We start from the raw sequence: 16,122 nt of genomic DNA on the forward strand, positions 1-16,122 counted from the left end.
CTGCCTTTTGTGTATGCTATTAATGTTTTAAAAATATTTGAACCCGACACAGAACTTTCTGTGCACTTGCATTGGCTTCTCTAGGCAAACCTCTCCCTTCTTGACCACTGAGATATTTTGTGATCTTAATATAACATAGTGCAATTTCTGTGTTTCTCATCTACAAACCCAAAAGTCCAAGAATATGTCTTAGCCATCACTGAGAAAACAGTGCCTGAATTAACGGAATGAGTACACCTTATTATAAACTTATCTTTTTGAGTTTTCTGTCTTTATTAAGCCTTAAAGCCTTTAAGAATCTATTTTGTCATCAACATAAATGTCTCATGTTTTGAAGTTAGAGTCTAACCAGTCCAGAATTCCATTTTTAGTGAATTGCACTTTCCTGTCCCACTTTGCTCTTGTCGTAATTAAACTCAGGGAAGGAGTTCTTTGCCCAATTACATGACTTAAGTCTGAGAACTGGGACTGAAAAACCGATCCAACTGTATTGGAGTAATTCTTTTGGACATAATAAGTAAACAATAATCTTCCTTCTCAGTGTTCACTGAGTACCAATTATAAGTCTATTACCCTCATGTATTATCATATTAAGTATTAACTATCACTGTGCAATATAACATAATGACAATAACTTTTATGGGACCAGGTGATATCAGGGGGACAATTTCCTTTAGTACCAGTTACTTAGTTTTTCCCATCTAGCATGCTGCTAGATGTCCATAGAGGACATCTAGCATGTCCTCTATGTATTATTATAACTGATAGATTTATGGGTACTATATAATTTCTGCTATAGTGAGTACAAACTTTATGCTTTGTATCACTTATCATTTTCAACGCTCAAGATTCTACCATTCGTATTTTTCCAGGACTTCACTGCTTTTTCACTTCATAACACACATAGAAAAATAACATTTGATTCCCGTTGGGCTAAATATATCTGGTTGCTCCCGGCCAGAGTATTTTGGACTGGGATCTTGGTTGTCCCAGGCCTGCCCGGCCACCCTGAGGGTTGAAGAGGACCAGTGTCCCAACATAGCACATTGGTTGGGAACTGATCAATAGAATTAAGATGACACTCCCTGAAAACAATCCCCAAACACAGCTTAGCATATGTTGGAGGTCATAGAATCAATAGACTCTTCAGAAGGGGCTGGGCAGGGCGGAGTGTGAGCCATGGAAATTTGGAGCACAGGAAGGGGACAATCATTTAAAGCAAGTGGTTTTATTTCTCTGGACTGACATGGTGATGTCCTGGAAAAAGATAAGCTCTTGCTCACCTTTAACCTTCCAGTCATGATTCAGTGTGACATTTTTTCTTAATTTTTCCACTATATCTCCAGACTGGTCTGGATTTTCCTTCATCCCGGGGTTGGGAGGAAAATGAAATTAGACTAATATTCCATTCTGTTTTACAACTATCAAAGATCAGTTGTTTTCAATCAGATAGTCTGATTTAATAGGTCTGGAGTGAGTCTGGGCTTAGGTATTTTTGCAGATTCCCAATGATTTCAGTGGGCAGAATTGTTGAGAACCACTGATGGGTATCAGCAGGATAATGGGAATTTTGAAATTGAGCGTATCTGTGAAAGGACACACCCTGAACCACAATCGTCCAGCAAAGTAGAGAGGAGACAGAAGGTAAAAGCAAAGAATCCGGAAAGCAAATATTTATATTACGTATCATCTTTGGGTATTTCTGAGTGTGTCTTGTTGGGATTTGGACACTTCAGTTAGGAGAGTGGCTTATTACTGCTCTGGTGAGCTAGAAGAAGTTTTGTGGAACAAATCAACTTGTAAAACATTTCAAAAAGGAAAAGGTAGTAAAAATTGTGAAGTGTGAACTCATAAATCAGCAAAAAAGAAGGGCCCGAGAAGCAAGTGGAGAAATAGATGAAGGAGTAATTTGTTCGGAGAAAGAGGATTGTGTATGTGTGTGTGTGGTGGGGGCAGAGGGGCAGCGGGGGGTGGGGGGTGGGTGTGGTGGAGCAAAGAAAGGAGAGATAAAGACTCTGGGCAAGTTTCAATGAGAAACTTGGTCATTGAGAAAAAATCAGAGTCCTTTGTATAGGGCTGGCTCAAACTTAGAGGGGTCACTGGCACATTTATTTTCTTGGAGTGGGCAAACAGAGCTGAGGAAGATGTTTGTCATCAACAATCTGTGCTCACACAGCAAAGCAAAATTATAACAAAAATAACACTCTCTAGTACCATTGAAAACTCTTCACTGACAAGACTAAGAGCATAACAAGATACAGGTACATTTTCTATTATTTAGTACATAGACCTCACAGTTCTAATTCTGAAGAAAAATACAAGGTCTGTGGTATGATGTGGCATCTGTGACGCCATCTCTTATCCCGGCAACCCCTTAAACTAGAAGCACAAGTCTCCAAATTCCTGAACAAGGACCTTTAGGTTTGTTGCATACTTTTAGCGACAACTTATCACCAACTTTACTGGGAACTTATTTCTGGGTCATTTCTGTAGTTGGCACCATAGCTTTGTTCTCCAAACCTTGACGATGCCCCACATGTGTTCTGACTTTATCGCAACTGTATGAAGAGATCCATGTTACCTGCCCATGGAAAGATATTATCTTTAGTGATATAAAATGCACAGTCCTTTCTGGGTTGTTCAAGTTTAATGTTATTATAAGACTTTTTGGGTTAATTTAAAAATCTCATTTGGTGTCTTACAGTATCTCAGAGAGTCTGCAGCATCGCTAACACTCACTGCGTGGACCACTAAGATGGAGAGTTTGCGGAGATGAATGGTTCCGGGGGATTCTGAGCTGATGGTTGGGCGGAATACCTACCTGTACCTCCTACCTAACAGCTAACAGAGCCTTCTGAGCACCAGAGATAGAAAACAAGGAAAAGAGAAAAAGGCACACACAAAGAAGTAAATGTTTAAAGTATGTCTTTGAGTGTAAGAGTTCTATGTAAATGTGACAAATATATGTCATAAATTTAAAATGGTCAATAAATATTTTGTTATTTTATTTTATCCAAGTACATTTTTTTTTTCTCTTTGGGAATATGCCCTCTATAAAGATGCATAAAATGTTCACTTTGGCAAACTCATTTCCACTCATTTCTTGTTTTTCGGCATTCGGAAAATCTACAACGGTGTCAATATAACATTCTGATTATGTTTTTCAACTTCCCCATTCATTTACTTGGCTTTATACAAAAATAATATTCAAAAAATGGTCCCAAAGAAAATATGCCGAGCACCAGGGTCATCAAGTGAACAATTGCATCTTTCTCTGAGACGGGAGCTGGGGAAATGGACCAAATTGCAGGAGGTAGAAGCGCATGTTTGTAGTCTTCTCTTTTCTCCATTTTTAATAGCATGGAACCATTTATTTATTGACTGCTTGAAATAAATTCAAATAGAAGAACTTTGTAAATGCTGTAGTCTCTGGTAAGACCTACCTGGTGCCAATCTTTTTTGTTATTTATGAGAGGGACTCAGACAGCTTGAATGTCTCCTCTTTCTAGCCAAGAGTTCGTTTGTTGTTAAGTAAAGCTCTTTTGTCTGGGAAGGAAGCTGAACAATAATTCACAAACCTGCAATTCTCCGAGGACCAAATTGGGATTCATCAAGCCTCCCCTTTAAGTGGGCTTCAAATGTGGTAGAAAATGAGGCACCTGTGTTTTCTGAAGAGTTTTACTTCTGTTTCACTGTTTCTAGGTTAGTAAGAATATTTCAGAGCTCCCGCTGCTTGTCCTGTGGGTGGGAAAGGGGTAGAGGCTGGGGAGTGAGGGGCCTGCGGAAGTAGACCCCATTCTGGAAATATTTATTGCTCCTTCCATGACTTGGCTTTTCTTTTACCAAAGAAATTTTTGATTATCTTACAGTTTTTAAATAACAGCTTCGTTGAGATATAATTTACATACCACACAATATACCCATTTAAAATGCATAACGCACTAGTTTGTAGCACATTCGCAGGCATGTGAGACCATCACCACAAGTCAGCTGGAGGATGTTTTCATCACCTCGGGAAGAAACCCAGTGCCCTTTGGTTACAACCCTTCTAGGCTGCCATTCCTGTGCTCCCCGGCCCTACGCAGCCACTGATCTGCATTCTGTCCCCAGAGACCTCCCTATTCTGGACATTTCATATAAACAGAATCAGAACATGTGGACTTTTGTTCACCTGGCTTTTAATCCCAGTTTGCCTTAAGACATTTTTGATAATGTTGCCCCGCATTGTGCAGCCTTTTCTCCTCCCAGGGCTTGTGCTCTCCCTGAGTCGTGGACACCCAGCCTAGCCTCGACTAGTGTTCGTAAAGTTTTGAACCAATTTCTGGTTTTCTCTCCTCATACCAACAGAAGTTGTCTGTCCTGTTTCTCTGTAAAGGGTCACACTGCTTCACCCCCCATATTATGGAATAGCCTTTTCTCTCTCTCTCTCCCCCGATCAGTATGACATGTTATAACATATATGGCACATGTACAGCATGTGCTATAATATGTTAGAAACTCAGGTCTTCCTTTCCTGCACTGGGTCTTTACTACATTTATCTCCATCTGCTCCTATCTCTATTCTGTCCCATTTTCAGGAATGCTCCTTAGCAGCCTCCTTGCTTCCTGGTAAAAGAAATCAGACCTCCATTGCCTCGTGGGCACTGATATACTGGTAGGGTGCTGGCTTGCCCCAAAGAATTGCCACTGATATTCTGCTCTTCCTTATGCAATTTAGAGAAAGGACTTTCTCCCACCAGGACTGACTTATGGAAACCATGGAAATACTAATCATTTTTACTTATTTATTTACTTAAATTTCTGGGATAGCTCTAAGAGCAAAAAGTTTACCAATTTCGCATATAAAACACCACTCTGCTTGCTACATATCTACATTGCATTACAATCTCTAAACAAGCATATGCGAGCAAATTGCCCTCAGGCTAGGAATAGGAGGTATACATCAGCAGGATTCTTTTATGTTCCCTTTTGGCAAAGACTATGCTGTTTAATTAGAAAGTGTCCCATGCCATAGACATTGAAAAGTAGGGACATGAAATTACTGCTTTCAAATTGTCCAAACTGATGCTTGAGAATCTGAAAAAAACAGTTTACACTCAGCCAGAGTGACAGTTAGCCAGGCCTCACTTTTCCAGAGTTGACTTAAAGTCCAAGTCAGAATGAATTCTGGGGGGAAATGTCTTTTGCTCTTCCTACTTTGTGGTAAACAAACTTAGAGGAAATGTATTTTCTCTCTCTGCTTGGAGGTAAAAATTTCTCTTAGGGAAATTTTGAAGTACTGTTTTTTCCAGAAACCCAAATTTCTGGTTCCCACTTAAGGAGCTTGAGAAAATGGACAGACCCATACAGGATGGTGCATTAGTCACCCTCTGAAATTCACTTGTATTTGTTTATGTCTGCATCATTAATCAACACAAGATGCCCAGCCATGATATAACCCACATTCAAACTGTAAAATTATTTGCTAGAACAATGTAAAAGGAGAGAGAAATAGGTTTCCCTCCTCAATATCCTTCCTTTCCCATTATAACCTATAAAGGGAGAAGGGGTGGTCAAAGAGAGAAAAGTACATAAGGAACTGTGGACATAATTTTGACACATAGAAACAAGAGTTGGCATGTGAAGGCACTTTCCCCCCAGAATCTGGCCCAGGCTTCCTGCAGTTTGGGTGGTGACTGGCACATTCCCGTGCCAATGGGAACAACAGCTGGCTCCTCAATATTCTTCCCAAGCAGCTGCTCCATCCACCTTGGTGCTGTTTGCTCACAGCTTTAGTTGCTGACATTCTCAAGCTGTTGTTGAGTGTCTCTAATACCAGTACTTTCCTCTTTACGGTTTTTAATTCTGAGTAAAATATCAGCATCTTTAATCCTTCATCAAAGGAGATGCAATGAAAATTCACCCTAGGCTGAAAGGCACACTCAGAGTCAGATTGGTGTCGAGCTTTTGTAAATGACTGTGATGTGCTGGTTGGGGAAAAAGAGAAACTGGATTCCCGCATATAGCAATATTTTAATACATGCCTTTTTGAAAAGTTTCCATATGGGGCCAATATGGAATAAAAGAAGGAGAGTGAAGGAAAAAAAAGCAGATAGCATATGGGAATGTTTAAAAGTCTTTAAGAAATGAACTAGAATACTGAAAGCATTAGTACTATCATATGAAACCTGGAAAGGAATACTAACGTAAGAATAGATGCCAAAGAAAGGTACAGACTAGTATTCAGACTACAGCAATGTACTAGTATATCCCCAAAGCCCGGGAGTTATAACCCTAGTCATCCAGATTCATAAACCAAACATAGAAAACAAAATAATGGGAAAATTCCTCATTTGAGAAAGATGCACTTTGGTGGGGCCTGTTAGTTCGTGATGTAGAACAAACTATCTGCTGGACAAATGTTAAAAATACCCATGTAAGAAAGAAGCAAGCACAGTCGGACAGAAGAGTGTAAAACTTGGCCGATAAAGCGAAACTGTAAGGGTACGCTGGGCAAACATTCTGAGGACGAGTAATCCAAAAAACTCACAAAGCTGAGAGCTTAATAATCACCCGAAGGTGGCGTGAAATATGAAATAGTACTGAGTCCGCAGTGTGGCCTCTACAGCTCAATCATCCCCTGTCATCTCAATGTCGCCCAGGGAGATGGAGCCCCACGGAGCCAGGGATTAAAGTGGGGAAAGGGCACGCAGTAAATCCAACACCTAACATTTACTTCCCAGTAACACAAGTGGAGCTGTTCTCGGAAAAGGGTGAGAGCTTCATAAATTCCTTTCACTTTTTAATACTGACTTTTCTTTCCACTATTTTGCTTCAACTCTTTGCCTTTACTGCTGCATCCCCTGGCTAGCCAGCATCCTACTGATGAAAGTCAAGATTTCCATATCTGCCTGGCGATGTTAACTGATCCAATCAGCCAGACGTCAGCCAGGCAGGGAGCTGTTTCTTTGAACACCCAGCCTCCCATCCCAGTGCAGTACAAAAGCAAGGCAAACTGGGCTACCAGCTCAGTAGCTTTTGTCTTTGCTTTTTACAAATCCCCATAAATTTCGAAACAAACCAGTACCAGGACAGCACTTTTGGCCTAAGTATGCAAAGTCAAGACACACACACACAAAACAATTTCCTGACTCATTCTGTATGTGTAGTTTCTATGAAAAGAAGAACTCTTTTTTTCTCTCTCCTGCCTCTGAGGAGTGAGCGAAGAGTGCTAAACCTATTTTTTGTTTCCTGTTTCAGAACCGGGTGGCTAAGACAGACTGTGAAATAAAAGACTAACCAACAAAAGAAGTCTTGTATCTTTGGTGCATCAGTTACTGCTCTGAAATTTGTCTATGTAAGAATACACGTTAGGAAAAGATTTATTGTTGGATTCAACAGGGGTGGGAAAAACACTGGAACGTTCATCTCCAGGATGTGCCCTGCCCGTCACACCCGGCTTTACTGTGAGTGCCGGAATCGAGCCATAGGGCAGCCAGGGCCCAGAGTTGAGACCCAGGAGAGGGAGGTGGGTGAGGAGAAAGGGTGGTGATGATGGGTGTTTTGTAGAAAAAAAGAAGTTGTGGAGAATGTGTGGAGTTTTTTTCCATCTTTGTGAAGTGAAAAAAAGTTACCCCCCTCCACACTTATTTGGAACCAGTGCCACTGCTACGCTGTGATTTATTTATTAAAGTACAACAAAAATTTCTCCCTAAAAAGAGAACATAAGTACTTGTGTGTTTTAGATGGCCTAGCCTACAATGAGTTTCCCTTGTCCGGTTGAAATACTATAGTACTTCACAGTTGTGAGGAGGTGTCTGGCAATTACTTTTTACACCTAATACCTAGAGCACACCTTATATTTACAAAATATTTATTAACTAAGCTATAATTAACCTTTCTGTCAGAGTCTACTGGTGTTTTTTTAAATCACAGAAACATGAAATTGCCTGCAAATACATGGTCTATTAATCGATGAGGTATTGATCTCATGTTTTCAGCCTGTGTGAAATTTCTCTTCCCTGTTCTTTTTCCCCCCTTTCCTTCTTTCCATTCTTTCCTGACAGCCTATCCCTAGAGTTCAAGGTAAAATACATTGGTGGTACAATTGTCTAAATACTTCAGGTGAAAGTAGATTTCAATCCACATTAACGAAATAATTTCTCACAGTACCAATTGATTTGAGATAGCATAGATTTAGCCAGTAAATGCTTCTGTGTCAGGGAAAACCACTCTATTTCACTGAGGTTTCATCTAACTTTTAAAGAATTTGGATATTGGGGTTTGGACCTCTTTTGCAGATGGTTGTGGGGCTTCATGCTTTTATATGAATAAACAACTTGGACATGTATAGATGTAAGTGATTTCCTAATACCCTATAAAACTTCCCAGTTAGTAGTTCTGAAAGAGGAATACTTTAATATTTAGTTTTTAAGTCAAATAAATTTATTACATAGAAAAGTCCTTCACATGAAGAACTGTGATTGAAGGTGTGATTCAGACTCTCACACCAGGTTTCCAGTAAGCACATTTTTGTGAGTACAGGCAAACAATCTAAATTAATGACTCTATTTTCAGAAACCATTTGATATTTGGGAGCTACGTCTCCTGTATCTGATGAGCTTATGGCTGTCTGAAAATAAAAATCAGATAGGGCAGGAGGGAGGGGGGAGCAGAGAGGGAGAGGGAGGAAAAGGGGAAGGAGGAAGAAAGGAGAAGGAGGCGAGGAGGTTCCAAAGAAAATGGTTAGTGAAGGAGAGCCAATCATAATCCAGCTGTTCCAAGCCAACCAAAGCATCTGGTTTCTTTAATTTAGTACACTTCATACTAAAAGGCCAGTTTGTTTACACTGTATATTTTGAGTTATTTGAAATCTCCCTTCCAAACCATTGGGTTTGCAACTTCAGGGGAGGCTTTTCAAATGCGGCTGGAAGGTGTCCCACACCAGTGTCACATGGCATGGATGATATGGAAAAAGGGGAGAAAAGTCACAGACATTTTAATGGTAGTTAGCCTGCCACTTCAGGCTGTTTTCTTACGCCTTTCTGAGAGGATGAAAAATGCCCCAAGTTCAACTTCCATGCCATGTAAATTAAGTCATATTTTCTATACAGTGGGCATACGGATATGTGCATACCCTCAGGCACAGGGGTATGTCTTTAATGGCAACCCTATACTGTGTTCCAGTGATACTATTTACCTTTTAACCAAAACATTAAATGAAAATACACAGAAGTATAAAGTCCAAGAAGAACTTGTTTGGAACTCTTCTGGAAGGACTATTGGGTTCAGTCCTCAAACTTCTGACTGTTCCTTCCCAGACCCTCTCTCAGTGAGCTCCTCACGGACAGTGCTTCGGTTTCACCTCTAAGGAGGGGTGTCCAGGTGCTACCCCCCAAGCCACTCTCCTCCATCTGGACTCCAGTCATGGATTTCCAACTATTTCAAAATGCTCACTTTGCTGCCCTATGATCACCTGGATGTGCAAAACAAAACTCAACATTTTTTCTAACCGTATTTATGTAATTGATGCCATTCTTCTGCTGGTCAAAAGAGTTACAAACCCAGGAGCTTTTTAACTACCTGTTCTCCTCCATGTTGAAGGAGCCAAGCCTTTTACCATTTGCTTTATACTGTTCTTTCAATTTGTCCCTTCCTTTCACTCCTGTTGCTCTCTTCACTCAACACCTGAATTTCTCAATAGTTTCCTGCTTGATTTTCCTGAAGGTGAGACTAAAAATGTACACCTGAAGGCAAAGACAGAAACAACTTCTGAATATTGTATTATAAATAAACAGAAGGGACCTAACTTCACCTAGAAAGAACCCACACTTTATAATTGTTCACAAGAAAACAAATTTATAGCTGAGGTGACCAGCAAACCATTAAATTGCCCATGAGAGAGAGAGTTTCTTACCCATTTATCTTTCTGGTGGTCCAGGTTAACTGCATGACTGGCCCTGAGCTGACCATCACAGCTTTTCTGGGGCCTGGTAACATTCGGCAAATCTCTCCACCTTCTCAAGGTGATGGGGCGATCAGCTTATTCATCTTTGGCTTTTCAGTGCAGATAGCATAAGGGAAGTTCAGACAAAAGAAAGTTTGCTCCCATTTCTCAAGTCTTTCCCTCTGGGACAGTTTGACCTCATCAAGAGCTGTAACTGCAGCAACACACAGACCAATAGCAACAGCAATGCCCAATGGGAAATGCAGCTGGAAAACAGGAGGCGAGAGCTAGGTAGCGAGGCTTTGTCACAAACACTTAAGGCCTCAGTGTGACACCTTTGTTGCCTGCATAATTCCCATTGACGTCAATTCCATGTTATGGGTGTCTTAGGACCACAGGAAAGAACCTTACATTGCTTCACAGATCAACATTACTTTCGTGCAAAGCTGTGAACTAGTAGTTCTCAGAGTTTGGCTCTCAGACCATAAATACTAGCAGCAACTGTAGTATTGCTGGGAAGGTACATTCATGGGTCCTGCCCTAACTGACCCACAGAATCTCTACCTCTGGGATGAAAGCCCAGGAAACTAGCTTAACAAACTCTCCATGTGATGCTTATTCACAAAACAGTTTGAGGACCACTGCTCTAATTCATGAAGATAATAACTAGATATAAGCAAAAAATAGAAAATACATAAATATGCAAACAAAAATGGTATAAAGTGCAACCTGAATAGAGGGGTTTATCTCTTCTTGTACTTGCAACACTCAGCACAGAAGAAATCTCGGTAAACATTGTGGACTAAATGACGAGAAGGGTCTTATTAGGTTGATGCTAAAATTCAAAATATTCCACATAGCAAATGAGGTTTTAGATTTTTTTGTTTGTTTGTTTTCTAGAGAGTCAATGAAATCTAGAAAATAGAACACTAATCTGAGAGGCAAGGTTTTCTAGGGTAATGAGAATCAGCTGTGAGGGCCATAAACCAGCCAAGAGGTGCTCTTCTTTCTTTTCCTATTTTAGGATTGTTTCATATATTTCTATTTCCGAGGTCAGGATAGATGTTTTGATAATAACCACCCCCTTCTGAAAACAAGTCTTCAAAGGCTAGTTTATTTTTATTTGCTCAATTGTTTTTTAAACCATTCTGGTTCCCTCCCACTTACCCAACTGGTTATTAGATCCTCCAAATACTACTTCCTAATACTTACTGAATTCATCTCATGGAGTACTTTCTAGATTTTCAGTGCTCCCTTAGATTCATCAGTAACTTCTCATTTGAGGCACTGTAGTCCCCACCTATTTGGCATCTCTATTTTCATGTACGCCCCCCTTTAGCCCATCCCCTGCCAATAGGCCACACTAATCTCTCTGAAATTATGAACCTCTCTTGTCACTGTCATGTTTCAAATCCTTCAGTGGCTTTGTATCACCTTGGAATGAGAGGGCCTCTCATCTTCTGAGCCTGGGTCATCCTCCAGGCTTTATTGCCTGCCTGATTTACTGTACCAACCTCACCAACCGACTTGTCCTTCTGCAGACACTGTGCCATTCTCCCCTTCCCTTGTTCTGGAATATTCCTACCCACCTTCCTGTGTGGCTGATCTGTAGCTCTCATTTAAGATTCAGTTCTAGTATCACCCCCTGGGGGAAGCTTTCTCGGACCACATCTCTCTCAAGCCTTTTGCAATGGATACCTCTCCTCTGTGTAGCTCTTCCTCCCAGAATTCATCACATCTTGTTTCTCTTTCTCTAAAGAGTTTCTTAAGGACAGGGGCCATTTGCTATTAATGTTTGTAAAAATAACACTTGGCTCTTTCCCTAGTACATAGAAGTGCCTTAATAAATGTTTACTAAGCAAAGGAATGAATAAATTAATAAGTAAAGACAATGGCCCTTCCAAAGACTGTTCCTTAGGATTGAGAAAGAACTTCATACCATATGGGTATCCACTGGAAAAAATGACTCATAAGCATAGATAAGACAGTTCATATCAAATGGCTACAAGGCTTCCTACAGACGCAAAACTGCCCCACTTTGGGAGCTTGTAGAAATTGGAAATTTCTTTTCATGCTGTTATTTTCTTCTCATATTTCCACACTCCTGCTAGGACTGGGGGAAGACATGTTGAAAGGAAACCCTGAAGGCCATTTTCAAGAAGTTAAAATATAAGTGGAAAGAGGAAAGATAAGAAATCTTCTGTGAGAATGTTTGTTTTAACTGCCAAACTTTCAGTCTCCAGAGATTTAAGGGGTGAGGTGGGGGAGGTGTTCTGTGTGAGTTTGGAGAGCACATAACTTTAGGTGTTTATTCAGACTGAGCATAAATTCTGAAAACTAGAAAGTTGATCTCAACTTATTGGAACAAGCCTGGAATTTAATTTTGTGTTATGTTCTCTAGAGACACAAGGACCAAAAAAGGGGGAGGGGTTATTTGCTCAGCTTGAGAACATGATATTGAACACATTTTTTTCCCATTCCTTTTCTCATCATTATAGCATATGATCTAGAGAAACTGTAGGTGGGTGTTTGGTTTGAATCCAGTTCCCAGACCCTACTGCTCATTAATTGTCCTTGTTTTATTTTTAGTCTGATATTTGGAGTGTTTTTTCCCACACTGAGTAAGTTGGAACCCAATCTACTAGGGAACACCTACCCTCCAAATCTCACACTCATTCTGAGTGACCAAGAGCCATGGTGTCTCAGTGGAACAGAGTGTTGTGAAGAATATCCCCAGAACAGCTGGGAGCCATGATCTTTGAGAAATCATGGGAAATAGTGGAAAAGTCTTTCTCTTTGCCTTTATCTTCATGGCTGGTCTCTGAGTTGTGACTTGTGGCTTCTAAAGTTGGGATTTAACCCTAAATTATGCTGGCAAGAGTCAAAAGCCAGAATGCTTGGAAAATTCAGGTGTATAAATAAAACTCTAGCCCTTAAGTGGTCTGTATGTGAAGAACACCTTTCCACACAGAAAGGCCAGCAGAACTTCCTGCAGTGATGAAGCTACTCTGTCCTGTCCAGTAGTGTAGCCACCAGCCATATGCAGCTACTGAGTCCTGAAATGTGCTTGGTGGAACTCGGGAGTGAATTTTGAATTTTTTTCAATTTTCATTCATTTAAATTTCAGTGGTCACACATGGTTAGTGACTATTGTATTGGACAGCACGGTTGTAAGATTGGGACTTAGTGTGTAACACAAACATACTGAACACATATAGTAATGGTTTTAAACATGGAGAATGAAGCCAGAGTACTGCTATGCCTGATAAAAGTTTGTCTACTTATTAAGAACACACAGGTCTCCATGTCGGACAACCCTGTGAAGGGCAGATCCCATGTGCATAGCATTGCATGTGTATCCATACAGAGGCATCTGGAAAGGTACTAACAAAATAGGTTTTCCCTGGGTGATAGGATTTGGGCTACTTTTTACTTTGTACTTTTCTGTTTTTTTGAAAATTTGCAATAAACATGTATAGATTTTTTCAAAAAATTATAAGGCTCTTTTATGAGCGTGTACAGTGGACATCTTTCAATATTACTTAAAGTGTATAGGTACTTTTCATTTTTATTTTTTAAAAGATGTTATTTATTTAGTTCGCTTTAGAGAGAGGGGCAAGGGAAGAAGAAAGAGAGGGGAGAAACGTCGATCTGCTGCCTCTCATATGCCTCCAGCTGGGGACCTGGCCAGTAGCACAGGCATGTGCTCTGACCGGGAGTCAAACCAGTGACCTTTCAGTTCGCAGACTGGTGCTCATTCCCCTGAGCCACACCATTCAGGGCTAAAGTGTTTATGTACTTTTTAAAAATAAATTCAGCTACCTCTTACAATATAATCTACACTGCTCAAAAGAAGAATCTTTGGAAACTGCACACAAAGTTGTGTGTGTCTTTTGCTAACAAAAGAATCCAAAGAAATCCTTTTTCCTTTGTCTTCTCTAGATACCAGCACGTCTTCTTCTTCTTTTTTTTTTGTCAGGGCATTGGGAATATAAGACAGTAAACTGTACTTGAACAAGAATTAAATAAAAATTTAAAAAAATAAAGTGTTTTATCAGCCTTAGCATTCTGAAATACCCTTGTGGTAGCATCACTCTTCTGGACCTAGGGTGCTCAGATATCCACAGTTATTATAACATTGAAGTTTTTCAGGGACTCAACTGGGCGTGGACTAGAATGGATGGTGCAGGAGAAGGTGGGAAAAGGGCGATGTCTGATCATCACAATGGTGAGACGGGCACTCATCCATTTTTCTCAAGTCAGCTGTGTTGTGAAGGATGAATGCTTCGCTAACTGTTGGAAAGGCACTCCACAAATAAAGTTATTCATCAAACAGCTATCCAAAGATGAGTGGCTTACATTCAGCTCTCACTGGCACAGGTTTCCACGCCCCTCTCCAGATGAACTAGTCTTTTGAAGTCTTCCTTTTAAAGTGCAAAGCCATACTCTCTTTGTACCTGACTTACAACTCTGCTCAATATTCTTGCAGAAGAGGACCATGTGCCTGTGCAAAAACATCCTTCTCATGTGATCTCTCTTTCCTCGATTTATCACCTGGCACCCTGGAGCACTCAGCTCACATGGAGCTTGGCAGTAGGTTCACATTCAACTGAACTGAACATTCTATCCAATAGCTAACCTCAGTTCACCCTGGAATGAGATTAGAATCAGGAAGTCTGGCCAGGTTTGAATTAGCAATGGATGACTCCATAGGATTTCAAATAATCGTGGAAAACAGACTAGACCTCCAAACACATTGGTGTGCATTATCATGTAGCTCGGCTTTTCAACACACAACAAAAGAAAGTACACCAGATGTTTGAAAAAAAAATCAGGATCAATGAAACAGGTTTCACAAGTATAATTGTAGGAATATTACACAGCACAATAATCATATTTACACTTACAAAATTCTGCTTTTTGAAAGATTTCTGAAAAGCCTTTAAGATTAATATTCATTCCAATACTTTTTCATTTAAAAATACACATTGAGATACACATTTCATGTGGGCTCCTCAATCTAATATTTTAAATTAATTTTAACTTTTGTATAAGTAGTGGCATATAAGTTTAAAAAGTCAACTAATACTATGAAGCCTACAATACCCAAAAGCACCACCCCAGCCCCCCACACCCCTATTTTCAATAGTTAGATATTTTTTATTACAGTATTTTCCTCCATATTTTAAATAATATATTGTATGGCTATAATTTAATTTTCAGTTTTAGACATCTAGAGATGATTAGGAATTAGCACCCTTATACATCCTTCTTTTGTCCCGTTCCTCACGGCCACACTCTCCATTCCCTACCGTTCCAGTTTGGGCTCAACAGTGTCCATTATTGTAGTTTTACTAGTTCACAGCTGAGCCACATTGGGCACTGTGTTTATGTTTTCTTTATTGCATACCACTTTCAAAAGTTTGCCTAGTGTTCTTTTAGTCCAAAATAATGGTAAAACACACTAATGTTGTTCAGCACAACAGGTGTCGGATTGTCTTCTCTCGTCTAGTGTGCTTGGAGACCCCCTCCCTGTAGCTGTTGGTCACAGTTCTAGACGTTGTCTCTCCTTTTCTCCTGGGTTGAACCCTCTATTTCTTCCTTTTCTCTTTCTCTCTTTCTTTGTTTATATCTATTCTCTTAAAGCTTTCTGACTCTTTGTAATCTTAGTACATTAGTAATAGTTCATATGAAAATACAACTGTCTGAGAACACAAAGATACTTTTATGATTCCTTCTCTCCTTTAGAGTTTCGAAAAATCCAGGTTTAAAAGAGTTTAAAATATACTGTTATGGCTAAAGAGAAATACGCAGGAGAGAAAGAGTTAAAGACACAGAGTAAGACTGTGGTTTGAAAACATTTTATTCATTAACAAAACTATTGACCAGTCTTGGATCTTGTGAAGTTCTTTCAGAACTTTTCCTTTATCCAAGTTAACAACTGAATGCGCTCATGTAAAGGAGAAAAATCTAGTTCTCCCAATTTTTTTTTTTGTCATAGGAGCAGGATGGGAATGGATTCTCCAACAAGGAATTTGATTTGGTTCCAAAAAGTAGCTGTGGGAATAAAATTTTTCATTTGCTTCAGATATGGGACTTTGATGAAATTTCATTATTTTTGTATTTGCATTTTACCCTCATGACAAGTTTTATAAAGTATATCGAGATTCTCAAACATATAAATTATCATCATCCAT

General features: G+C 39.8%; 1 protein-coding gene across 3 annotated transcripts in view; it reads right to left on the bottom strand.

The window, feature by feature from the left end:
- Positions 1–16,122, bottom strand: part of PDE7B (phosphodiesterase 7B) — a 296,607-nt gene that overhangs the window by 88,642 nt on the left and 191,843 nt on the right. The window contains exon 1 of one of the 3 annotated variants that reach the window (XM_037045697.1): positions 9,896–10,060. The exons of the other annotated variants lie outside the window; for them this stretch is intronic. Coding sequence (XP_036901592.1) covers positions 9,896–9,899 — 4 coding nt within the window. The 5' untranslated portion in view covers positions 9,900–10,060. Of the gene's footprint in view, positions 1–9,895; positions 10,061–16,122 lie in introns of those variants that run through there. 3 annotated transcript variants of the gene reach the window in all.

The sequence above is a fragment of the Sturnira hondurensis genome, unplaced genomic scaffold (assembly GCF_014824575.4).
Source record: "Sturnira hondurensis isolate 20B ecotype Veracruz unplaced genomic scaffold, ASM1482457v3 Scaffold0004474, whole genome shotgun sequence".
Classification (NCBI taxonomy): domain Eukaryota; kingdom Metazoa; phylum Chordata; class Mammalia; order Chiroptera; family Phyllostomidae; genus Sturnira; species Sturnira hondurensis.